Source organism: Poecilia reticulata, chromosome 14 (assembly GCF_904066995.2).
Source record: "Poecilia reticulata chromosome 14, P_reticulata-male-v2, whole genome shotgun sequence".
In the NCBI taxonomy this organism is placed as follows: Eukaryota; Metazoa; Chordata; class Actinopteri; order Cyprinodontiformes; family Poeciliidae; genus Poecilia; species Poecilia reticulata.
This window is the reverse complement of record NC_088843.1, coordinates 4,675,557-4,700,350: the sequence shown is the minus strand read 5'-3', so window position 1 is coordinate 4,700,350 and position 24,794 is coordinate 4,675,557. Positions and strand designations below refer to the sequence as shown.

At 37.9% G+C, this 24,794-nt stretch overlaps 2 protein-coding genes across 6 annotated transcripts in view; both read left to right on the top strand.

Annotated features, from left to right (window-relative positions):
* crebrf (creb3 regulatory factor) overlaps positions 1–17,457 on the top strand; it is a 33,419-nt gene extending 15,962 nt beyond the window's left edge. For all 4 annotated transcript variants that reach the window (XM_081615490.1, XM_081615491.1, XM_081615492.1 and 1 more), the window contains exons 5-10: positions 601–1,718; positions 2,058–2,255; positions 4,236–4,425; positions 4,503–4,576; positions 4,722–4,841; positions 5,852–17,457. In XM_081615490.1, the coding sequence (XP_081471616.1) occupies positions 601–1,718; positions 2,058–2,255; positions 4,236–4,425; positions 4,503–4,576; positions 4,722–4,841; positions 5,852–5,970 (1,819 nt within the window). In that variant the 3' untranslated portion in view covers positions 5,971–17,457. The remainder of the gene's footprint in view (positions 1–600; positions 1,719–2,057; positions 2,256–4,235; positions 4,426–4,502; positions 4,577–4,721; positions 4,842–5,851) is intronic.
* A 1,548-nt stretch (positions 17,458–19,005) lies between these two features.
* Positions 19,006–24,662, top strand: bnip1b (BCL2 interacting protein 1b). 2 transcript variants are annotated; one of them, XM_008427468.3, is made up of 6 exons: positions 19,006–19,144; positions 20,717–20,809; positions 20,903–20,994; positions 21,639–21,746; positions 23,344–23,462; positions 23,561–24,662. In XM_008427468.3, the coding sequence occupies exons 1-6, from the start codon at positions 19,061–19,063 to the stop codon at positions 23,755–23,757; spliced, it is 693 nt and encodes a 230-aa protein (XP_008425690.1). In that variant the 5' UTR covers positions 19,006–19,060; the 3' UTR covers positions 23,758–24,662. The 2 variants fall into 2 exon arrangements, with proteins under 2 accessions (XP_008425690.1, XP_081471743.1); XM_081615617.1 differs by having other exon boundaries at positions 20,717–20,994.
* Positions 24,663–24,794: the final 132 nt, after the last annotated feature.

The window sequence follows — 24,794 nt, the reverse complement described above, 5'->3', positions numbered from 1 at the left end:
AAAGTGCTACATTCCTTTGAGTAACAAGTGAACAATAAAAAAACGAGCTGCTTTTTGATTGCACTGCTGTGCTGTGTGTTCTTAGCTTGCAAAAATTATCATGTGAAATGAAGCAACTACAGTTTTTGCAATATTTTAAGGAAAGACATTCAAGAAGGGTTAGCTAACTCATCGAAGGAGTGCAGAGAAATCATCTGATCGTTCTGTTCTCTTCTTAGAAATGTTGTGGTATGAAAATGTTCGACTGTTCTCAGAAATCTGACTCTGGCAAAACTAATTCCCAAAACCAAGACAGAATGAGAATAACAAGGTGAACAGCTGCAGTTTTGGCTGTCCAAACAAGACTTGGTAAACATTCAGAGAAGTTAACATGGTGTTTGATGCACTGTTGATGGGTCATAATTGGGTAAAACAGATATATATGTACAAAAGAAAACAAACATTAAAGCTGTATTTGAATCAACAAAAACACAAAATCTTACCAAGTATTTTTGTCTAGTTTCCAGTTTTTTTAGAGTCTTTTTTTTCCAGTTTTGTTTTTGGTATTTTTGGCTGGAGGTGTCATTGTTTAAACATCTAGATGTTTTTTGTCACTAACAGATACACACGGCTGGCCAGCTGTGACATCTGGGGAACCAAAGAAGTGGACTTTCTTGGACTGGATGACTTCTCCAGTCCCTACCAGGATGAGGAGGTGATCAGTCGGACCCCGACGCTGGCTCAGCTCAACAGCGAGGACTCTCTGCCCGTCTGTGAGGTTCTATACCCTCCTGTCGACCTGACGCTTCCTTGCTCCCAGCCCCCATCCCAGCCGCTCCCCTCTCAAAACAAGAGACTCCAGGGGCTAGGCGTCAGCTCGGTGCGGCCGTCTCCGTGCTCCGCATCCTCTTCCCAATCCCGGCCTTCCAGAAGCCTTTTCGCAGACTTTCCTGAAAGCTCCCAAAAAGCAACCCGACCTGTTGCTTCCAGCACCGAGACCATGGCTAAAACCCAGAACCAGCTCGGTCTCGCCCAGGACCACGCCCAGGCTCAACCCAAGCCTCCGGGTCGAGGGGCTAAGATGGCCGCTCCGACGTCTCACAGCGCCGACTTTGTTCGGAAAGCTAAAGTTCGCATCAGTTCTGGACCCAGACCCCAAGGCGAGGCGATGCCCCAGACGGATTTTGAGAGGTCCGATCCGCCGCCGCCTCTCTCCCAGCCTCAAGACGAGAAGCCCTCCACTTCAGCAAGTGCCATCTCAGTGGGCCATGTCACCCCGCAACCCAGCGGCTCGGCCAGCCTGGAGGGCTTTGAGTTGAAGGCGGAGGGGGCGACGCGGCGGGAGGGGCCCGTCGGCAGGTCTGCTGCTGTTCCCCAGCTGGTAGAGGCAAAGCAGACCGTGTGCAGCACGTCCGACGCCGTGGCAGGAGTGGGCGGCGGCGGCGGGGTTTTGGTTGAAGATCCGGAGCAGAGCAAGGAGGAAGAACACAACTACTCTCTGTTCCTGACCCGCAGCCGAGCTCTGACGCAGCTGGAGGAAGACGAGGAGGAGGAAGACGACGAGGAGCCAGAAGAGGACGAGGGCGATGGGCTGGACTTGGACGATGAAGACCACGATGAAGGTTTCGGCAGTGAGCATGAGCTCTCTGAAAATGAGGAGGAAGAGGAAGAGGAGGAGGAGGATGAAGACTACGAAGCAGACAAGGATGACGACATGAGCGACGCCTTTTCTGAGCCAGGTACAGGCCGTCTTGAATTCCAAAACCTAATTTCTCCTTAATTTTTCCGCTGCAAAAACACAAAATCTTACCAAGTATTTTTGATCTAGTTTCTAGTGTGAATATCTTAGTGCTCTTTAAATGACACAAAACTAACTTACAAGTAGCTTTTCATCAATATTAATGACTTAAAACAAGCTTTTATCTTTCTGAAAAGTTACTTGTAAGTTAGTTATGTCTTATTTCAAATGAACTGAGATATTTGCACCTGAAACTGGATCAAAATTACTTGGTAAGTTTTTGTGTTTTTGCAGTGTAGTCTAACTTCTTCAACATTTTTGCGTTTCTTTGTCCCGTCAGGCTGTGACATGGAGCTGATGGACGACATAAAAGGCCTGACAGCTGGAGTCTCCAGCCGTAAAAGAGGGAAGCGCCGCTACTTCTGGGAGTACAGCGAGCAGCTCACCCCCTCCAAGCAGGAGCGGATGCTGAAGCCCTCTGAGTGGGACAGACACACGCTGCCGAGCAACATGTACCAGAAGAACGGGCCTCTCCATGGTATTCACACACACTCATAGAAACTACACGCTGCAGCTCCCAAAGGTGTCGATAAACTGACAAAAACTTTCCCCACCTTTTTAAATGAGCATTAATCCTGAAATATGAATGTTAAAGAGGAGAATTATGCAATTATGCAGCATTGGTTTTCTGTCAGATTTAGTTCTCAAATCTCTCTCTCAAATTTTATGTTGATTGTGCCATTTATATAGATGCAAACATGAAATCTGTCTCCCTGTCTCGTTACCTAGCAACAGAGGTGGAGCTCCAGCACATTTGGTCAGCTGGTTTTACCGCTGTGCAAGTCTTATGCTGTTGGCTTACAATTCAGAAACCACTTGCTGCATTCTTGTTGGCTGTGCAGGAGGCTCTACTTCTGCTTTTCAAAGATGAAACATTCTCCTTCAAGGTTTTGCGAGGTTTTATCCAGTTTGTTAGAAGAAAATGTTTCTGCTTCACAGCCCTACAACTTACCAAAGACATATGAAGAAAAAACATATAGATTTATGTCTCTATATAAAACACAAGCAGCACTAGGCAGACGATTCTGAGCTTCTCCAGTGTTCCTGTTGGCCTGTTGGTCTTACATTACATACACCTGGTATTTTAACAGCAACGTGTCCACCGCTGAGATCCACTCTATATTCAGCTGTATCACATTAACCTTTCTTTTAGGACAGAGAGGTAAAACAGCAGCTTTATTTGAGCCTTTTTCAGCATTAATATTGTGTACTTAAGGTTTGTCTAAGACTTTTAAATGAGGCTCTGATGACTTATGTTGTTCAGATGGGTTTGCACAACAGCATGCCCAGATCAGGATCCTTTTAAATAGCAGGGGAAATGAAAAACGGTCACAAGAAAATTACCCATCACCCGTATTCATGCAAACCTTTTGGCTTTAAATGATGCTGAATTATGGAAATTAGATTTGTATAAACGGGAAAAGCCATTAAAGTTTTGCTACATTTGAAAATTGTGATTAAAAAGAGACACACAGGTCATTTTTGTTTATATCTTTTATTTATTATATCCACTGCATGTCACGCAGGGTTATTAAAGAGAATATGTTCATTATGAAGAAAATATGATAGAAACAAGTCGCATGTGAAAGCGTATAAAAAATTAACTTTTATTGGAAATGCAAATATGCATGTGAAATTTTCAATAAATATGGAAATGCAAGCGTCAAATTAATTAATCTCTATCTTAAATAAATATTTAATATAAATAAATATAAAGAGTTGCCTGAGTTACGTCGTTTATACAGCAGTGAAACATGAAGTCATGGATTTCTTATTAAAAGTCCCTTGACAATTTAATTAACTCACAAAAGTAAAGTGCCAATAAAAATGCTTTCGTCATATTTATATTAAGAGGAATAATAATAATAAGTTGTTGCTTATGAAAGGAATGTATATTTAGATTTACATTTTTAAAACATACGCATTGAAAAGCCTCTGTTTTATTGCATAGAAATATACACTTTATCTTGTTTCTATTTTTGTTTATGTTGCGTATTTTGTCTCCTTATATGTGAATAATTTCCAATTTCTGGAATCAATTAATAAATTGCGCGGCTCTAAGTAGCTCAACATGAATAAGAAAACATAACAGACACGTTTACAGTCATCATTAGTGATGTGATCCTTCTGCTGCAGCAGCTGGCTCGATCAATACTGTACATTTAACTTTAATTGTGTTAAAAGTAATTAAAAGTTTCGTTCTTTCTGTTTCTCCCTAATGAATGAATGCACTCAAATAAAGGTTGTATTTTTTCTGATCTTTTGTGTAAGATTGAGACATCTTTCTAATTTATTTTGAGGATTTTTACAAGTGATGCACATCTCTAATAGCTTATAAAATATAGTGAAGTGACACATTATGCTGAGTAATGATTCAACAGAGCCTCTGTTGTGTCTATAGACACTTACTGCTTTGAAATGTGTTCTGATTTTTTATGTTTTGCTTCCTGTTACAAAGGAAAATATATGCTAAAGAAATCGCGGCGCACAGACGTGGAAGACCTGACTCCCAATCCTCGCAAGCTGCTGCAGATCGGCACGGAGCTCCGCAAGCTGAACAAGGTGATCAGCGACCTCACTCCCGTCAGCGAGCTGCCGCTGACCGCACGGCCGCGCTCTCGCAAGGAGAAGAACAAGCTGGCGTCCAGGTACAGCATCCTGCACGCACACAATTACAGTCAGAGCTACGATGTGGATAAGTAACTTTCATCTGTTTGGGATTTAGGGCTTGCCGTTTAAAAAAGAAAGCTCAATATGAAGCAAACAAAGTGAAGCTTTGGGGACTCAGTACAGAATATGGTAAGTTAATCATCTCCTCCTTTTTATTTCTGATTGTTGTCTTTTTATTTCTCTTGTTGCATTTATCTCTTAATCTAGAAATAAAACTATTGTCTGAGGAGCGTTATGAATAGTTTTAATGTCTTCTGTGCTTGAACTCGTGCAGATCGGCTACTGTTTGTGATCAACGCCATCAAGGAGGAGATAATGCTGCGAGTGGAGGACTCGTCTCCGCGCCCAACCAACATGACCGAGACTCTGGAGCGGCTCATCGAGGAAACGCTTGGTGAGAATTAAACATTCTGGCCTCGTTTAGCTTTACTGTGCCTGTAAAATGTTATTTTAAACTCCCTTGGATTGAAATCTGAAATCACAGAATTTCTCTGACCTCTAAATGTGTGTAGTTGGCCATTTTGTCCATCTTTACTTCCATTTTGTACCCTTAAAGAAACATTTGTTTATCAGTTTTGCAGTAATTGCATAGAACTAAGTTTATAATTGTTTTTCAAAGACTTTTTCAAAAATAACAAAAATGAAAAGTGCAAATTAAAATTGTAGTTATATTTCACAAAGGGATTCTAGTTGTTATGCTGGTTTGGATTAGTTTTTATTTCTTTCAGAGATTAAGTCATTACTTCAAACTGCTGCCTGTATTTTCTCATGTTATCTTTTACAGATTTATAAGAAATAGGAATAAAAATGGCCTTTATTGTCTCAAAGTGAATAATTCAAGTGTAAAAGCAGCATCACGACGTATGTAGGTGCACACAACCGAACAAAAAGTATTCAATATACTAAAAATCCCAATAATAATTATGTTTGTTTAAATTAATAATAACATGTAAACTAAGACGTATAGAAGAAAAGAGAGAGGGTCAAACATGTTTATGCTTCTGCCTACCTCCTTTTCAAACAAGTAGTTATCTAAATATATATCATGGTATTTCAATTGTGAATGTGAAAATGTTTGTTTGAAATAAATACATAACCAAATCATAATAATATACAGTAGAAAATTATGACATAATTTCGACGTGTATTTGAACATTAAAAAAAGAACAGATTGTTTACAATAAACAGTCTACATGTTATTAAAAACGAGTAAATAATTGTTCTAATGCCAGCAGGGATGTAAACACGTGGATTTTGTTGGGAGCAGTGATAGTAGAGTAGTTTAATAGGGAGGATCTCCTGTAATGCTAGGATGCAGCTGTCTGCCAATAAAAAGCAAAAACAGAGGAAATCAGTATACGAGAAAATAAATTTTCACACCTTTACGTCTCTTTTTGCCTTTAGTGCCATCGCCGGTTGCTGGGCAGACTTCGGACTTTGTCAACAAGATCTTGGAGAACACGGGACGCGGTGACCCGACGGGAGGACTGGTCGGCCTGCGAGTCCCCACCTCCAAAATGTAGACAAACCCTCCGTCCACCGAGAAGAGTGGACTCCATATTACCACCGTGCTGTCCGTTGTAACTATCCTCCCTCTGCATGCCCCTCCAGCTCAGAGTAAACACTCATCGCCAGTCACTCAAACACACACACCACCTCCCCGTACGTGTGCTTGTCTTTGCCGTGCAGCTGTAAGGCACGAACCCTGGCTTTTCACGCAGCGTCAGTACATCACTGTCTCCCCAACCATGGTGGCCGGCTGGTGGGAGAAGCACGTTGAAAAGCAAGTGATGGTTTGGTGTGTCTGGAGCAGCACGTTCTTAAATCCGCTGGTGATTGTTAGATGAGTGTACCGTCGCCTGCTGCAGGCTTTAGGGACTGAGACTGGAGCTCAAACGAGCATAACCACTGGAAGACTTTGTCTGAGATGGTAATAAAGACAGAGGAAATCTTACATGCCAGAAACAATCACAGATTGATGAAGCATAAGTTATCATTTATACAAGGAGCTTTATCCCAAAAAGCAAAAAAAGAGAAAAAAAAACAACAAAAAAAGAAGTTCCAGGATGTTAAATTGACCCCTTCACTGAAGCACTTTTACAAAAACGGCTCTGGTAGCCCAGAAAGCTGCAGAGGAGAAAAAAGCAGGGTGGCAGGAAATATTTAGTACTGAAGGCCTAAATAAATTCACGCCATCCCCTGTTTGCCAATCAACTCAACTGCTTGCAAAAACAGGCTTAGCCTATTAGCGCAAGATATGAAACAACAAAAAAAATGCAGTGGAAGATTCAAGCGATCACACATCCTGCTGGTTCGACATGTAACCTTAATCAACAGGAAGTGGTTCACAACCTGAATTGGAAATGCATGTAGCATGGTGCTTTTTGGGGCTTTCTGGTGGTTATAACTGGACTGGGAAACGATGATGAGGATGGTGATAAAGATGACATGAACAGCAATCCATCTCCTCCAGGAAACTGTATATAGAAGTGTCTCCCAGGCATCAGCTCCTCCCTTTTTTGTACAGTAAAGTTGACCAGGCAGCGTGGTGGCGACAGTTTGATGTGTTCATACTAGTGTTTGATCAGAGTTCTATTCATTGTGCCTTGTATATGTATGTGTGTGTCTCTTTAAGTCTGAATGAGTGTGTGTTAGAGACGGACTCGAGCTCCAGCTTTGGAGAGAAGGTTGTTAGGGAACGAGAGGATGGACACAAGTTGTTTAAAGATATTCTGAATGTACATAAACAAATGGAAGCTCTTGTTGCGTGATGCCACAGAGTCTGTGTATATAGGAGGGCTCTGCAATAGATTCCTTTCGGTTTTTGGTACTCTTGTCTTTAGGGGCCTGGGAGGGGCGGGATGGGGCGGGTTAACAGATATTTTTCCTTTAGGGTTACAACAAATATTTGCACACTATATTTTGATTGTTTTTTGTACCAAAGACACATGCAACGAAAATGGCGACCAGCCAGTTAAAGTAAGGTTTTGCACAGCTTACCTGACGCCGTATTGAATGTAAGAAATGTGGGAGGGTCAGGGAACTTCATAGAACTGTGAAATTAGTTTGGGTCCAATTCTGTACAGAAAAGGAACATTCATTTGTGTCCCTTGCAACGTGGGCTTTTTCCTGTAGATTTCTTTTGTTGCTTAGGAAGCATTCATTCCTGAACTGATTCCTCCCTGCACATGCTAAGTGTGTTAATGGCGCTAGTTAGGAAACAAAAACAAACAAAAAAAAAACCAAGCGCTCACCTAGTAGATAAGCTAAGTTACTTTTTTTTTCTTCTTCTTTTTTTGCTTGTCAAGATGTTCCCTGAAATAACCAAAATATTCCTGTGTCACTTGTTTGATTTCTGTATGTAGTCAAGGTCTAGTTCACAAGCAGAATATTATCTGAGTTGTGTTTTAAAGTACTGTACATAGAAGCATTAATGCTACATCTATGAGTTATGAAATGCCACTTTTTCATGACAATGATTTGTTTTCAAGCATGTCACATTTCTGAAGTCTGTCCTTGCATTTAAAAAGCTAGAGAAAAAAAAACTAACAAAAAACAGTATATTTTTGTATTTCAGCTGCTTCTTAGACTTGCTTTTTGGTTTTTAGGTATTCATAGGTCAGAGAATTAGTTATGGAGAAAAAGAAGAGACGGGCTGATCGAATAATCTTCTTCGCTGACTGTGTGAAAGAGAACGAGGACTGGATAATTTCAGACACGATGTGGCATAAAGCCGCCGTCATTAGAACGGTCTGCAGGAAGATGGAGGACAGACTGTTTTTGTCTTGCGGCTCAAAATGATGCTTCACACTGACCTGGAATCAGCAGCTTTTACATTTTAGTAGAGAAATAAAAGATTTGTGACTGATTTTCACCCAAACTTCTACCTGCTGATATTTCTAATTGAGATTTATAATTATCAGCATTCAAAGCATTTTATGGCCTTATAAGAGTAATAATCTTACACTGTGTGTGAGAAGTGAGTCACCATTTTAGAACAAAGACAAAATGATGATGAGATTGACATTTTCCAGCAGTTAGCATTCCTAGACTTGAGCAGCAGTCTTTGTGTCTTTCCACTAGAACATCTGGATCCTTCCTTACCTCTGACATATTCCCAACATTTCCCAATCCAACATGTTTTGTCATAGAGAAGTTGGAAGCTCACAAACAAAAGAGTGAAACGTTGCAGTACTCCAAAGAGCCTTCCTGTTATCTACTAAAATGTGCTCCATGCTAATTTTCCACTTCAGTGAGACACAAAACTCCCCAAAATGCAACATGACAACGCTTATCTCTGAATGAACAGCCAACATTTATCTGCAGAAAATACTTTATTTTTTAACAGCTCAGTCATTCAAAAATAGACAACTTTGAGTCTTGTTCGCTCGGTAAGAACTTCCCCACTGAGGAGTGTTGCAGTTCGCAGAACGTTGTTCTTAGTTATGGTGCATTCGCTGACAGGAACAAAAAGTGTTTTCTACAGGCTGAGCTCAGTCAGATTAAAAATCGGGTACTTCTGGTTTCTTTGCCTCTAGTTTCAGAATCAATCATTAAATTACGAGACCTTTGCATTCCTGGGATTGTTACCTGTCGAGCTGCGTTGTTGACCTGTATGCCTCGCCTTGCCTTACTGCATCAAAATTAGCTACTTACCAGTACATATTACACTGCTTATGCCACACCATGCGCTCTCCCACATAACATTTTTATTTCCACCTGTTTCACCTAACAACTAATTCTCCTCAAATTAACCATAGTCAGATTTTAGGACTCAAAATGAATTCATGAATGAGTTTTTTTGATTCCAGGGCAATGTGAAGATCAAAAGTTATTTCCAGAGCGTTTTCTAATGACTGTGAGCGTTCCTCTGTGTGTATCTCATGATTGGGTAATAGCTAATTTCCTTTTCTGTCTAAAAAGGGAGAAATGGTGCTTCTTTTCTGAAACTAGAATGATAAGTTTCCAATATTCACATTTGACTTCTTTGACTAGTTGTAGCCTAATGACTTGCTCTCCCCTTTCCGTCCATAGTTATTTTCTTAGTAGTTATATATTTTGTAAATAAGCTATGAGTTAAGATGTACCTTCTAAATGTTAGTTATATGTATAGATTATGTTATATGTTTAAAAAGACAACAGCACTTTGTCCAAAAAAATGAAAAAACAAACAAAAAGAAATGTTTTTTTTTTTCTTCCATTTGCTGCTAAACGGCCTCGTGTGAATGCTGCAAGTGTACTTGATGACTACTTGCTCGGATAAGTCTATTACCTGACACGGCTAGGTCTATGAACTAGCAAGTAATATACGCGTGTGGCCTGACGGGGGTTAGATCTACAAATTTTCTTGAGCCATGAAATGATATGAGGTGTTCAGAGGGAGGAAGAGAGTATCATTGCTTGGCTTTCAGGAAGTGCAGTGTCTTGACAGGATCGGTCTATTTCCTGGTCAGGGAGTTTGTGGTCTTAAACAAAACAAAACGAGAAAAAAAAAAAGAGGGTTTTGATTCCAGGGCCCCTACGTTTGATTCTGATGCTGACCCCCTTGGCGTCATGATTCATTTGCCTTCAGTAGAGGTTTCCTATGGAAAAACTGATTCTGCTTTGGCTTCCTCTTCAGGGCGATGTACAGTGTAGACACATTTCTTCAGAGAGCTATATTGTTATCATTTGTAAACTGATTTCTACTTGTGACTTAAAGAGGAGGGGGTTTAGCCTTGGGCGGCCGGGAAGAGCTCGCTCCAAAGCTGATTTTCCGGGCCGCCTTAGGGGATATTACTATATCACTGTACTGTATGGCAAGCCAATTACAAGTGGAGACTCAATCCGGACACTTATTGCCTTCTGAAATAACTTCACACAAACAAAAATAACAACATGGCAGACATGTTTGTAGCTAAAGGGACATGCCTGGGGTTTATAACATTGTTCTGCCAGTCTGGTAAAAAAAACAACAAAATCATTCAGCCTGATAGGCTCAAAACAACCTTGACTGAAGTAGCAGACGTGGCGATCCATAGCTGAAAACTGGTTTCAGAAGTCTGAACTTCTGGACTCGTGTGTCTTTTGTGATGGTATTCGAAGCCTTTTTCCAGCTGTGACCCGATGCCAGGTCTGTCAGGGGGTCAACAGTGGTTAAAGGGCCGCTGGTTGACGGCCGGCCGACATTAGAGGCGAGCATGTTTTGCTGTCGATCACGAGGCTGTATTTTTAAGAGAGTCCTCACAGGTTTTTACATTTAACATGATAGGCGCAAGCTGTGCAACTTTACATTCAATCCAAGAGACTCTGTGGCATTTTAACAGTCAAGGAAATGAGTGAGAATCCACGCCAGTAAAACTATTCCTTATTCTTTTTAGTTCTAAAAAAAAAAATAAAAAATCCTATACAGTAACTATTAAGCTAATAGAGTGTGTAACTTTGTGCTACTCTTGTTCAATAAAAGCTACGTGGATACCATAAAGCTCTTCTTCAGCAAATCAGGGTAATACTGTTCTTCTATCTGACATGTGATGACGTATAAAATCGAAAGAAAAATATATTTATGTATTCCAGTTATTGTCGCCATTCTTTACTCTGTACAAAAAATATATTGTCTGTCTGTGTGTTCTGAATTATCAATGTCAATCACTATGGTGCAATGCTCTGTACACAAAGTCAAAACAAAGGCCAACAGACTTTGACACAAAAATTTAAAACAAACAACAAAAAAAAAATTGAATCTGCAACATGTTCCCTTCATGAAGGATTCGACTCTGATGTCCAGCTGTGATCCAACTGGGGTTTGTCACATGGTGCTGATAATGTTTGGTCATCCAAGAAGTGCTGCCCTCCCTCCCCCACTCTTAAGTGTTTCCGTTAGTTTTCTGTAAATGGTGGGATTTTGCTGTTGGACCAGTAAGAAGAAGATTCACATGGGTTCTTTCTCTGAACAGCAGGAGTTTCTGTTATTGACTTGTGTTATAAATGTTGCTCAGCTCAGCATGACTTCTTTTGTAAAAGCCAGTTTCTTGGGCTTGACAAAACTAGCCATAATCAAATAAAACAATGTATGTTATTTCAGTTATATACATTGTCAGATCATATAATTTCAGAGAAGTTTCCATCTGTTTCACAGTATAGACTCATTGATTATTCAGTTAAATTATTAATACCATTCCAGATGAAGGATTAGATTTCATACAAATCCTTTGAGGATATTAGCAGTGTACTTATTTATAGTAATATTTGGACTTGATAGTTATAGTAAATACAATATAATTGAATTTTTTCACAAGCAAGATAAACACATTGATTGGAAGACTTGATATAGCGTTTTAAAATACGTAATTTGTATGTATCTCTCACATTTTTTAATCCATTACTGCTGATTCCAGGTGCTGGAAGGATAGCATAAGTTGTAACAGATTTTAGGAAATAATGGGGAAAAAATACAAAGTCTTAGCACCAAATTACCTAAACAAAACAGACAGACAAAAAACAATCTAAAATTAAAACTTTGGACTCATTGAAACTTTGTGTTTTAAAACAATTTAAAGATTATGTCTTATAAAACCCGGCAACATGCTAGCTTGTTAGCACTGAGGTTAGATTCATGCTAGCTTAAACTGTGGCAACAAATGCCATCTAATAAAAACATTGTTTTTTATTCTGCTGTTTCATTTAATAAAATATTAATATAGTCTTTAAAGTAGTGATTTAAAAAACCCAAATTTTTTATTTATGGTCCATACTATTTATTTGTAGTAATTTTATCCTTTTGAAATGGGAAGATTTGAATTTTAATAACTTGCAAAGCTATGCAAACCTTGCCCAACCTCAAAATTCAGAAACTTCACATGTACCTGTATTAAAGTGAATTTTAGTTTATTTTATATACTTGTGAAAGACACACAGCACTATGAACATTTATTACAATAGCTAACAACAATTAGGTTTTGTAGTTCTGAAATTAGTGTAAAGGAAAAATGGTGTTTAATGAAAGTTGTTTAAAAAAATAAATATAAATATTTATAACCACTTCACTTGCTATATTGTTGATTTCTTTGCATCTTGCTATTGTTATAAAGTTACTGCACTTAAGATACTTTTAAAATGAGAAATATTGAATTTTAAAGCTGTCTTTTCAAACTACTGAAAGTTTCTTTAATCTACTTGTTAATTAATTAAATATGCTGCGGCATTAGCATTTTTTTCAGCCAACAACTTACTACCTTATTAACTCTGATAATATCTTCAAGCTTATAGGAAGGTAAAAATGACAGCTAATGTCTAGACAACTGTAATAAATGAATAATTGAATAAAATAGTTTGCTTACAACTTGATGTAGTGACAAAAAGTATTTATATTATTTTAATAGTAAAAATAAGGAAATAAGGTGAAGTGTAACATTTGATGAACTGCCAAGTCGCATAAATCTTTCCAAAATCCTCAGTTCTGATATACATATTTATTTAAAAAACTTAATAAGCATGCTTTTACTAGCATTTGTATTTTATTCCAACACATAGTGCGATTAGCATGTTTTATTGTAGTTAGGAACAACTTACTCTACTCATCCCAACTTGTGCTGTCCTTATTTTTTAAGCCTGAAGGAAGGCAGCAAATAACGTTTAGTTAAAATAACGTCTGAAAAGCTGCTTGCAAAAGCAGTTTCAATTGATAGTCAGTGTTTTTACAGCTTGTTGCACTGTTTTCTCTTTTTATTCCTTAACTGGCATCAATTTACATAAAACTAGTGTTTTTTTTCTTGGAAACTTCTTAGTGTGGCATCTATAAAATAAGTGTTATCCAAAATGTTTATATAATGGGTTCTTTTGATTCCCATCTGTTGGCTGTATTGTCATGACCCAAAAGTCTGGCTTCCAGTTTTGTTTGTATCATTTCAAATATATTCTGTTTTGCTTCAACGTACAACCCTATTTTTGTAAAATCGCCTCAGGTTTTGAGGTTGTCGCTTACGTTCCCTTTTGTTCTTCCCAGAATGAGAAGCAGCAAGGCTTGTGTGCTTACAGAGTAACTTCTTGCATTAAGCTGAGAGAATTTGTTGCATTTTAATTCCCTTTCAGATTTGGGAAATGATTTGGACATAAGAAATGGATTTCATTGTCACAAAGTTGTTGCATGGCTTTTTGGGGCTCTCTGTACTCTCAGTGATTTGATTTTGTACTTGCTGCTATTGAATGAGCACAAAGAGGCTTGAGGATGTTTATGACAGATTTCCAGTGTATTTACCCTCCTTGTTTTCTTTTTTTTCCCCCTTATATATTTTTCCTGTGATAGTCAAAAGACCAAAAGCATTACTCACCTTGCCCTTGGTTTTTACACTTACAGAGAAAAGACAATATTTTGAATTATGATGCCTGCTGAACCAGGTGCCTTAATCAAATATACAAAAACACAAATCTGCACCTTCTGTCAGTCTGGAGGGGATTTCCCCACAGAAACAACGGACTGGGTTTTCCAAAACTTAAACTTGAAATACAAAAATAAACTGAAAACCTTGCTCTAACATCCACACATTTTACAGTGTAATCAACCGTTAGCAGCAGATTTAAACAGGTTCTCCCTCCCGGATGTTGCATTACTTTCCGACGGTATTTCCCTTTAGTATTATAGTGGAACCCGATGTTGTTTTGGGAAACCCGGTTCTATTTTTTGAAACTCTTTCTCTGCCCACTACGCCACAATATCGTACGTTGTTTTGGCTGCTGCTGCTGCTGCTGCTATCACCGCTGGTGTGTTTGTGTAGAGAAGAGCAAACTTCCACTGTGTCAGTGACAGAGGGAGACTCGGGGCCTGCTTTTTACCTGGTCAATATCAATGCATTCTTCTTCTTCTGAGGTTTTGACGTGGTGCACTGTGTTGCTGCCTCTTGAGACCTTTATGTGACAGTAAAAAAAGGAAAAAAAAAAAAAAAAAGAACACTTTCCATTTTTTAACTTTGCTATAATAAAGTGCCAGACCCCTCCGTGAAGTCAGTGTTGGCACTGAGTCGCAGGTTGCGGATGAAGCGACAAACTGAGCATGGGGGTGAACCGTGGTGCTATAATCTGTCCCTGGCTGGGTGCTACAGTAACATGGCTGTGTTGAATTTTAGCCATATTATTCCTTCTGTTGATGACTCCGGTCAGTCTGGTGTTTCTGACTGCTGTACGCTGACATAGCGAGGTAAAACTCCTCCGCTGCTGCTTTGCTGATGAATGTAGACTCGTCTTCCTCAGCAGGATCACACAGACAGATGAAAGAGTGTCTGGAGATTTTATTTCTTTCTTCTTCGTATTTGTTTTGGAAGCTCAAAGGGAGACTCTGGTCATTATGATAGAGAAAGATCTCGAATGTTATATTTTTATGTGGCTACTCCTGCTCATATGTTTAAACCTTTTCTATCGTTAATATTATAGTTTGATATTTATGCTAACTCTGTCAAATGTTTATATTGTTTTAAATTATATTTTATATTTTCCCCTACTCCCAGTGTTTATAATATGTGATATTTATTTGTGAAGGCCTGTAATTTAAAATGCAATGAGACAAATATGATTAAATTGAGATTTTAAAGTATTTCCACTGAGGATAGAAAGTCAGACACACATCTTGAGATTCACAGGTGCAAATCACAATGAAACCACAATGACTTCGCAAACTTAATCTCTCATTTCTGGGAAATTAGTGGCAAAAATTCAATAAATCAGCAATCGATTGGGCATTTTCCAATCTACTCCAATTCTATTTCTTTTCCTATTTTGATAACATCTATAGCACAGAGCATATTTTCTGGCAAGGATAATCACATTTATGCTTTAGACTATTTTTAAAATGTTTTTATACCAAACTCTTCCAAAACTGCATCTGTGGTTGATGTGTGTTTTAGACCAAAATCTGCTGCATTCAGCTTTTTGATGCTTTAATGAATAGAAAATATCTAAAGATTCAGAAGTTGACCTGCCAGTCATGGTAAAATTGATAGATTAATATCTATAATCAATTAAGATTTGTTATTTAATAGTAGACTTGTTCTTATTTCACAAATCTGAAAAATAACCATTCTTAAAAATCAATTTCAACAAGTGCACAATGTAAGATGCAAACATGTATGTATATATATATATATATATATATAAAGAGTCTTTTAGAAAATAATATTCAACTAAAGATGAGTATTGATTACTTTTATGATTATTTATCTCTCCTATTGACATTTTAACTACTGAGATAAATAAATTGAGATGCTGTAGTTAAGTCCATGACTATAAAATATAAAATAGTTTTTCATGTACAAATTGTGAACAGCCTAAACAAATAAGTAAATCTTTAACCTGGAATAACTCATTTGTAATCTCTTTTACCGATCAAAGTGAAAATATGCAAACAGCAATCAATTTGATTAATTCTTATTATTACGACTCATATTGAGATCCCAACCACCATCTTGTAATCAGAGTATTAAATTCTCCTGACAGGATTTCCTTGCAAACTACCGCTGTGAGGATATTTTTTATTCCTTTGCACTTTCGAAGGACTTGAATGACTGAAATAAATCAATTCAAGTTAAAGAGTTAAATAGCTTTAATATATAAATAAGCACCTTTTGACCCTCAGTTTAAACGTGGTGATAAACCACTGTCCTTTATTTATAAATGATATGCAAGTTTCCCTGAATAATATTTCACTGAGTGGTGATAAATTTCTGCCTGTGAAACTCATGAATTGTTGTTAAAGGTTCGATGCGGTCCAAAGGTTACATCAAGCTAAACCAACGTTTAGCGCTCTCCTTAGAAGATGGCTCATTTGCCGTTAAAAGAACTTCAGTGGAAATGTTGAGATTTTTACCACGTTCCCTGTTGTTGTTGTTTTTTGTTTTGTTTAAATTATTTCTTAAGCTCTATTTGCTTTCTTTTTAAGAAGGGCTTGGTTTGCAGTGTCTTGTCTCGTAGCCCCGGAGATTAGTAAGGGGCCACGAAAGGCTGGTGGGCAGAGACCCCTCACCTTCCCCTGTAGTGAATAAATACGGCAGGGGTTCATCTCCTCTTCTGCAGACTGATTTAACTAAAGCAAAAAACGACCCATCTTTGACAATAACGGCAAAACTATCTACTTTTCCACTCGCCAATCTTACAAACCAACACTGCAGTGATTTACATCTCCTTCCAGACTTGCCAAAACACACGAGAGACGTTCAACAAAAAGAAAAATGCTTCTCTTAAAGTAAAGCATCTGTTCTGTTTATTTTCTTCTGTTTCTAAGAATAAGAGCAGACAGTACGTCAATTTTTAGTAGGAAATCCATACAAGCCCAAACATTTGGAGAGGATGTGGAAGGTATCGGCCATCCTGAGCTCCACATGCCATTGTTATGATGCTTCTGGTCTTGTATGGTAACTTATTCTACTAGATCAACAGCATGGGATCTTTCTGTAGTTAGTCCTGTGTGTGTTCCTCTCCCCAGTTTCAGTAGGAAGGCTGTACTTCATTGCCAAGTGCTCTGTAATAGATCTCTTGGTGATTCTAATTTGGTAAAGAAGCAAAACCTGCAGAACGTGTATCCTGCTGAAACTAACTTGATCCTCTCTTTAGCAATGACGTCTATATTTGTAGTTCACATATATGCCTGTTTAAATACAATATCTTGACATGTGTTATATTTATGTTATATAATAAATGTTGTGCTGGGTTTATACTTTTGGTTTAACTTTTTTCTTTTACATTGTATTTGTTTTTGGAGGCACAGTTGGTGGCTTTATGCACAGGCATAAGACTTTTTTGTTTTTTCTCGGTTTGTACTGTAATGGCCCATTCTGTTTCAGTTTGACAGTTTTTGTCAGACACCTGCCCTGAATCTCTGTTGTGTTCTTGTGCCTCTTTATTTTTTCTAACTTTGTGTTAAATCATTCTTTCTTTTCTGTCATGTATCAGCCGGGTGTTGGTACTGCAGCTCTGCTTGTAACCACGTTAGTCTGATTATGTTTATTGATTTTAATATCAAAACAATAAAAACCATTAGCACCCCACTCTGACTCCTGTTTCGTTCTTATTTTGACATTGTATCTGGAACTGCTGTAGTGCACAACAAAGTTTTTCAAAGCGTCTAAAATGCACTGGGTCTGAATTGGTATAAAGTGCATTAAAAATGCATTCAAATACAGATATGCAGATTATGCTGAGGGGACGCTTCTTCTAATGCAGGGTTGTCCAACTTCAGTCTTATATTTCAGATATTTTATAAGTTTTCACAAAGGGTGAATGCAGAATTTTATTTATTCACCTATTTAACTGTACAATCTGAATCATGACTAGTTTTTATAGACATTTGGTTGTCATATACAATCTTTACACTTTTAAGGATAGCATACATGCAAATCTGAGTGACATTTGGTTTGTAAAGATGGTAAAAAAAACACATTTTCAAGGTTAATTTAAAGTATAGAACATAAGTTTGAATATAAGTCTGTAGAGCATAGAATAATACATATCAGGCTTGACCTGTATGTGTCAGGATATGAAATACACTTCAGATTCCTTATAATCCATGGATTTACCACCTTTTGATCCTTGGACACACTTACTTCTAAGTGTGTAGTTAAAAGAAAACTCATTTCGGAGAGAAGATGGTAGATAATTTTTTTGCTCAGTCCATTCTGCCCAGGGCAGGGAGCGATGTTTTCTACAACAAAAAGACTTGTGGACTTTCACAAACACTGTGAAAATTCAGAGCCACGTCTAGTTTCTTTATATTAAGCAATAAGACAAAATAGGAATAAATATCAATTTGTAATTGGCTTTTTTTTTTGTACATAAAGAACATAATTTTCACTAAAACTGACGCAGAAAAAAAGTGAAAAAGCAGCTAACGTACAGGAAAAAAAAATATTAAAAAAACCTACTATACTTTTATTTATTTATTTATTTTAAAGTTTTGCCCCCTTTGTGCTGATTAACATACAAAGTGGCAGATCAAAACCGTTTTACAGTATCATAGTTTTTTTAAATGGAAGCAAACATTTAAATGCATCACTCCTGTAGTAGAAATCTTATTTAGTTTTATACTTAACAAATACAGTATAATTTATAGCAATCAGTGTCATTTATGAGCAGATTAATAAAGAAGGGTTTAAAATAGTGGTTGCTTATCTGACGAACCTGAACATCTTCAGGTCCACAAACATTACTAGTGAATAAATTAAACAGACTAAGAGCAATTATATGCTGAATAATTTATAGCACAATTTACCGTTATTGTTTTTGTTACTTTGATTTATGGAAAGAAAGAAAGTTGCTGCTAACAACTGCTTCCAATGGGTTTAATGTTCGCTGGCAGCCATGTAATACATTTCTAGAGGTATAATAAAAGTGTTATCTTGATAAGCAACAGATGCTAAACATTTTTAAGAGATTTCTAAATGCATTTTTTCCTCTCTCCCCATATATTTACCGCTCTAATTATTTTTAAAAGCACATGAAACAATACTCCAACCACTCAGAAATCTACTTCAAAATTAGATATTTTATAATATTTACAGGAAGACCGAAACGGCCTCAGCCAATTAGATTAAAGCTTCGCCTAAAGTGGATTGGTCTCTTTTAAGCCCTACAGCTTTCCGTACCAAAATAGCAATGGCGTCCTCGGAGGACGTAAACGTCCGAATTTGCGGACAAGAAATAATAAAATACGACCTGGAGATAAAGGCTCTCACTCAGGTAAGAGCTCAGTTGTTGTTTATGGTGATTTCCATGTGTTACTGGGAGAAGTTGACATTAAACCCACACAGGTGGTGCTAAATGTTGACTATTGAAGTTAGCTTAGCATCAGTTAGTTGGAATAACTTCAATCATATTTGTCTTTTTGTTTTAATAAGAATAATTTTCTGTGCCGCTGTTTCATCACCACATGAAATGAGCTTATTTTTTATTCTATTTTTGTGATTATTTCATTTTTTTTTCGCGAAAGCTTTCTGACAACTTTTAAAGCAACATCTGTCTCCCACTATCACACTCCTATGTAAATACCTTGAACCAACAAACCAACACTTTTTAGTTTAAAATATAAAATAATAAAGAAAATATCTGAAAAGACCAAAGAATAACGTGCAAAAGATCATGGTGATGTGAAGAATGTCTTCCAACATCAAATACTGGGGACTTATTGTGATTAATAATCAAAATACAAGTGGAAAGATGCAAAAAAGAGAAAAAAACTGGTCAAAAATGATAAAATTTGACTCAATACCAATAAACATTTTCCTGTTCATTAAAAAGAATTGCGAAAGAATTATAAATATTCAACATTTTTTGTGTTTACAATATTGCACAGATTATAAATACAATGATTACTAGTATTAAATACTATGTGGAGTTCTAGTTTTATATTTAAACTTCTAAAATATATTTTCCAGGCACATATTTCTATTTTATACCAAGTAACTATGTTTAGGCTCACCCAAATGGTTGCCACTGAACATTAATGGATTCCTTAAACATGCATTAAAAAATCAAAACAACATAGTAACACTCCATGCATGTGTTAAAAGAATGATAAAAAAGATACATTTTTAGCTTGAAATCACTATTTGAAAGTTATATTTCAAAAAAATTGGTTGGTTTAAGATTTATGACAGCCAGAATTTGTCCATCCATCCGTCCATTTTCTTCCGCTTGTCCGGGGTTGGGTCGCGGGGGCAGCAGCTTCAGAAGGGAGGCCCAGACTTCCCTCTCCCCAGCCACTTCTTCCAGCTCCTCCGGAGGAATCCCAAGGCGTTCCCAGGCCAGCCGAGAGACGTAATCCCTCCAGGGTGTCCTGGGTCTTCCCCGAGGCCTCCTCCCGGTGGGACGTGCCCAGAACACCTCACCAGGGAGGCGTCCAGGAGGCATCCTGACCAGATGCCCGAGCCTCAACTGGCTCCTCTCGACGTGGAGGAGCAGCGGCTCTACTCTGAGTCCCTCCCGGATGACCGAGCTTCTCACCCTATCTCTAAGGGAGAGCCCAGCCACCCTGCGGAGGAAACCCATTTCGGCCGCTTGTATCCGTGATCTCGTTCTTTTGGTCATGACCCAAAGCTCATGACCATAGATGAGGGTGGGAACGTAGATCGACCGGTAAATCGAGAGCTTCGCTTTTTGACTCAGATCTCTCTTCACCACGACGGAATTTGTGACAATCTATAATCTTGTCATTCTGCTCACAAAAACATTTTAAACTTCACATGTATAATTTAACCTTTCTGCTTTCACAGGCCTTTATTTTTGCACCTTTATGTTTTTCTGTATCTGCAGGACATCATGAATTGTCCTGGACCTCATTCTGCTCTCGCAGAGCTCAACTCTCGGGTCAAAGAGAAATTCAACAAGCTGCGGCTCAGGATACAGGTCAGGTCTTTGCCCCACATACAAACTGTGTTGGAGCTTCTTACTTTAGAAATGGAAATGTGTCAAGGGAAGCCATGTTTTTGCTGCTGTCAGGATCTGGAGCAGATGGCTCAGGAGCAAGACACACAATCCAACAGACTGTCCATCCTCACGGAGACGGAGAGCCAGCGACGCCAAATGCTGAGGTGTCTGGACACAAACACAGTAATTCTTATTGCAAATAATTCACTTTTATTGACAAAATAGTATATAACTACAGCTCTGGAAAAAATGAAGAGCCTATTGCACTGAACCCCATTGAAAACCTCGTAGTTATTCCACCAAATATCTGAACTCTTCCTGAATTAAAACATTAGTATTATTGTTTCTAAATTATTACGAACTTGTTTTCTTTGTTTTATTTGAGGTCTGAAAGCACTGCATCTTTTCCTTATTTTGACCATTCCTCGTTTTCTGCAAACATTTTTGTTTGGAATTTCAGAGTCATGTTGCCAGTAGTTCATAGAATAAAAGACCAAAGTTCATTTTACTCAAACATATACCTGTAAAAAGTAAAATCAGAGAAACTGATTATTTTAAGTGGTCTTATTTTTTTCCAGTCGTATATGTGACTGTTGTAAATGGAAGCGCTAAGCTTGGAGGGGCAGATAAAACAATCAATCAAATGAAACATGAGGCTTTTAAACTTGGTTGTTCATTGTATCCATCAATCCGGTTTTTGCAGTTTTCACATTACCTACCTGACAGCTGTAGATAATTACAGTAAATTCAAATTGGAAGGATTTGCAGGAACTGTTTAAGTTGGTTCTGATATTTTTGTGGGTTCCAGCAACCAGACCGCATGGCGGAAAGCCAACCTGGCCTGTAAACTCGCCATAGACAACATGGAAAAAGACGAGCTTCTGCAGGGAGGAGAAAGCCCGAGCACCAGACAGAGGTCAGTAAAGTTCTGCTGAGGCTTTCGAAGTGCTAAACCTGGTCGCTGAGCATTTTGTTGTTAATTGAAGCTCTTTCTACAAAACATTCAAAGATCTCTAATCACACTGCGGATGCCTTTCCTCCTTAGCAATGTGTTAAACACATGCCTGAATGCCTCAGAGGACCAAGCTGCTAAACCTCCTGCTTTATAGAGGTTCGTTAGACCAGCAGCTGGTGCCTATTCTCTAAAATTGTTTGCAAGGTTTTACTTTGTAAAGTTTCTGTTCAGGCTTGTTCCTCGTATTAGACAGTGAGGTGAGCAATACTTCATTTTCAGATCTGGTAGATCTCCATTAATTGCTCATTTGTAAAGCTATAAACAACAGTGTGTGCTATTTGGATTTAATTCAATGTAATGGACCAACACATTGATGTAAAAGTCTTTGAGTTCGGTCTGTTCTGGAACCATTTTTGCTGCCTTTGTATTTACAAGCCTCTTGTGGTATGTCTCTTAAATGCCTCTTCTTTTATGCGAATAGCTCAGTCAGACTATAAAAAGCACCTGAGCTTTAAATCTTGTTTCAGGTTCTCAGGTGAATTTATGTCTGGACATAAATGTGTTTTGACTGAAACCATTACATGCTATCTGTGTGTGAGTGTGTGTGTGTATGTGTGTGTGTGTGTGTGCGTGTGTGTGTGTGCGTGTGTGTGTTTACGGTTGGTTCTCACTACGACTGAAACGATTAGTCAGATTAATGTTTATGAATCAACTGAAATAATTAACTAACTTTGCAATCAGTTAATTGTTAAACGGAGAATGCAGACTCAAAAAAAGCTGTAATGAAACCAAAACTTTAAAAAAATGCTAATTGTTTCATGTAAGATAAAAAAATTCATAATAATTGAAAACATAGTGAAGAGATTAGCTCTGATGTTATCGATATTAAGAAAGGCAGAAAGGGCAGAGCTGTTTCTTTAGCTGCAGATTCATCCTTTAGTGATCAAGTGTTCACTAAAGGAATGCTATGCTATTGCATTGTAGGCCAGAAAATGTTTATTTTCTCATTTGAAAACAATTTGAATTGCTTGTATTTTTAAAACTCTATTTCTAATGTTGTATAATATAAGTTTAAATTGTCAAATAAAAAATCTGCATGTTTTTTTCTATCCAATTAATCGTTGGTTGCAGCTCTATTTCTAACATGTTTTCTTCTTCGGTTTTCCTTTAATTAACTTCTGAAGAGATGCATTCTCACAGCATGATGCTGCCATCACCACTTTTCACAGGGGTGTTGATGAAATGAAGCATTTCCACACTTCTTTATTTTCCCTAGAAAATGTGCTGTTAAAGTCATCTGCATGAATCTAGACTAACAATCTAGAGATGCATTTAATTTATTGTTGATGTTATGGTGTATAATAATTATTAACATTATTTTGGTGATGATACTCATCAAATTGTTGACTGTATCGTGTTTTCTTTATAAATTTGTAATTTTTGTGTTTTTATTCTGTAAGGCCTTGAACCACCTTGATGCTGAAATGTGTTAAAGAAATAAACTGGATTGATTGATTAATTGATTCCCTGCTGTGGCCTGTGTGTGTCCTTATGTCAGAAAAGTGACCAAAGAAAGTTTAGTGGAAGGCAGCAGCAACATCACGGAGAGTCTGATGTCCATCAGCAGGATGATGTCAGAGCAGGTGAAGCAGAGCGAGGACACCATTGGCACTCTGGGTAAAGAAACATTTTAAAAATCCCCCATCTTTTTGTGAATTTGTGTGTTGTCCAGTTTATCGATCACTAATCCCTCTCCTCTTTCATCGTCATGGCAGCCACCTCCTCTAAAACAGTGCAGGAGGCCAACGAGGAGTTCAAAAACATGACGGGAACCATCCACCTGGGGAGGAAACTGATTCTGAAGTACAACCGCAGGGAGCTCACAGACAAGCTGCTCATCTTCTTGGCTTTAGCGCTTTTCTTTGCCACCGTCCTCTACATCCTTAAGAAACGCCTCATCCCCTTCGTTTAATGAGCCGGCTGGCTCTGCATCTGCCTCGTAACGAGATCCCTGCAAGGACTGTAAGACGAGGAACAGCAGAGCAGAAACTACCTGGTTAGAGAAGAAGGAATATAAGATGTTACCTTGCTTAGGATGCAGGAGGTTAGTTTACAAAAACCAGCTGAGAATGTGAGGACTAAGGCTGCACACTGCCTGATTGTTAACAACGTTTGGACTTACTGGAATAACTGTTGGGACATTTAGAAATTCTTCAAATTAGAAAGAAAGAAAAGCAAAAATTTGGTTGGCATCCGCAACAGAATGTAATAACTTCAGTTTGTTCCTGGATGTTTTCATGCCAGTTTTCTGGCTAACTGGTCCAAAGGTGAATGTTGACTCCATATGATGTGCCTTTCTTTCTTCATTTTAATAAGACAAAAAAAAAAAATCTCCACAATAATGTTTTGACATTATTTCACATCACAGGAAAGTCTTGTGAAAGGAGCTTCAGGAACAAACTTGGAGGTTTTCCATCATGTGTCGTGATTTGTCAAACTTATGCAGAAACATGCTGTACACATGTTTTCTGCTCAGTTACATTTCTAGTTTTTAACATCTATGCAGGAGGAATTAAAAAGACATGGAAGCAAAGTGCTACAATATTTAAACTTTTTTTTTTATTTCAAAGAGAAATCACATGTTGTAGCTCAAACAAATTCCTTCAGCATTGGTGTTGCGGTCTGTAAGAAATAATGTTTCCAAGTCGTGACTTGAACATATAGAGAATCTATAGATGGTGCAATAAACGAAAGTGTTTTACAAGCTCAAAAAGGTTAAAATACTATTTATAACATATTGCCAGCAATTATAAGAGTAGTTGAATTGTAACGCCAATAAAGGCTTTTCTACTGATTTATGTTGAAGGGTCAAAATAAGCCTGGAGAAAAACAAGATGGATGTTTGGGAGATTTGTGAGATTTCCCATCATAAACAAATGATTGAATTAAGAAAAACTTAAATCTGGCTGTGGTATAAATAATCTCAGACTACCTGTATGCTTATTTGGG

Coding starts and splice junctions, on each gene's coding strand:
- bnip1b (XM_081615617.1), top strand. CDS start 19,061: ATGGCGTCCTCGGAGGACGTAAACGTCCGAATTTGCGGACAAGAAATA. Junction 21,747..23,343: donor AGCCCGAGCACCAGACAGAG/GTCAGTAAAGTT, acceptor TCCTTATGTCAG/AAAAGTGACCAAAGAAAGTT. Junction 23,463..23,560: donor GGACACCATTGGCACTCTGG/GTAAAGAAACAT, acceptor TCGTCATGGCAG/CCACCTCCTCTAAAACAGTG.